The sequence below is a fragment of the Botrytis byssoidea genome (genome assembly GCF_014898295.1).
Source record: "Botrytis byssoidea strain MUCL 94 chromosome Unknown BBYS_008, whole genome shotgun sequence".
Taxonomy (NCBI): Eukaryota; Fungi; Ascomycota; class Leotiomycetes; order Helotiales; family Sclerotiniaceae; genus Botrytis; species Botrytis byssoidea.
In genome coordinates, this window is record NW_024065849.1 from 1,189,792 (window position 1) to 1,191,238 (window position 1,447).

Below are 1,447 nucleotides of genomic sequence, written 5' to 3' on the forward strand. Positions count from 1 at the left end.
TCCACACATTCCACATATCATATCAAAACTTCAGCACCTTCAATTCAAGACACAGCATCAATATGAAGAGATCCGGAAAAGAATACAAGTGCTCCGGCACTTCGGGTTGTGGAAAGAGTGTTTGGGTACAAGACTTCATTCTCAAACAATGCTTTCATTGTAGAGGAACTCAGATTTCGCCAGCTGAAGAAGCTGTTAAGGGAGATAATTCTAAGCCATCAAAGTAATGAAGGAACTTCAAGATGCTGATTGCAGGATAAGAAGTCGTACATGTGCAGGGTCCTTGTAGGTTCTAGGAGAGAGGGAGAGAGCGAGTCAATACTCGGGAGCTGATGGGGGTTAAAAAAGTAGCAGGCTACTAGATTCCTAGCATTTTGACAATCCAATCAAATCCAGCCCAACTTAAATCCTATAAAATGCATATATCAAACGAGTGATTTGACCACCACTGTCTCGTTCCCCATCAATTTACCTCTCCCAAAAACTCAACTTGAATCTCAAAATCTCTCCACCTCTGCCTTTCAATATCCTTAAACATAATCTCGGCGATCTTTCTATTCCCCGGCATGATTTTCTCCTCTTCTACCTCCTCAATCCCCAAACTTCTCATCAACCCCCTCATCGCCGCGTTCTTCTTCATCGTACCCGCTTCCACAACATCTACATTCATCTCACAACTCAATCTCAAAAGTAATTCCATTAAAACCTTGCCAACCCCATGACCCCTTCCCGCTTCCTCAAGAATCGTGCCGATATTCGCGAAGCGAGGTTGATGTTCAAGTTCATTCACGAGTCCGATGCCTACAATTTTTCCATTTTCCTCTACTAGAAGTGCGAGGGCATTGTGTGAGGTTTTGGAAGTGGAAAATCGTTGAGTGTAGGTTTTGATCAGATCAATAGAATTGGATTCTTTCCAACTAGTATCGTCTGGAGTGCGGTTATTGGGGTCGTTTAAGGGGTTGCTGAAAACACGGACTAGATGGTCGTAGCGGCTGGGGATTAGACGAATGAAGCGGAGGTGGGGATGCGATGGGATAGTTATTATCCAATCTTCTGTGAAAAGCTTCGAGGAATCCAATGACTTCATAGTGAATTTTGAGGTTTGGTGTTAATTTGTCAAGGAAAATGTCGATGGGAATATATTTATAGATGTGTTCCTAGAGTGGGGTAAGAAAAGAGTCGTTGCAAGATACGCATTGGTATTCGTAAGACACTCTTCACAGATGAGTCTTATCATTAGGCTTCCATTTCGTTGCCTGTTGAACATTAGCATTTTGACAATCATCGCCATAGACAAGAAGCTGTTGTCCCATATGATATGCGAAAATAACAAAATCCTTCAAAGCCTCAACCCTTGTCACACAACTCTTCCCGGCAATCAAGCAACATGCTCAATGTTCTGGGACCAGCTCATCCTCATCAACCAGAAGATATATTATATCACGCA

The 1,447-nt window shown here is 42.7% G+C and overlaps 1 protein-coding gene across 1 annotated transcript; it reads right to left on the reverse strand.

Annotated features, from left to right (window-relative positions):
- Nucleotides 1–463: 463 nt before the first annotated feature.
- Nucleotides 464–1,087, reverse strand: EAE97_004980 (uncharacterized protein; the record flags this gene model as incomplete). The annotated part of the gene is made up of 1 exon (XM_038875492.1): nucleotides 464–1,087. The coding sequence occupies one exon, from the start codon at nucleotides 1,085–1,087 to the stop codon at nucleotides 464–466; it is 624 nt and encodes a 207-aa protein (XP_038733849.1).
- Between the last annotated feature and the right edge of the window lie 360 nt (nucleotides 1,088–1,447).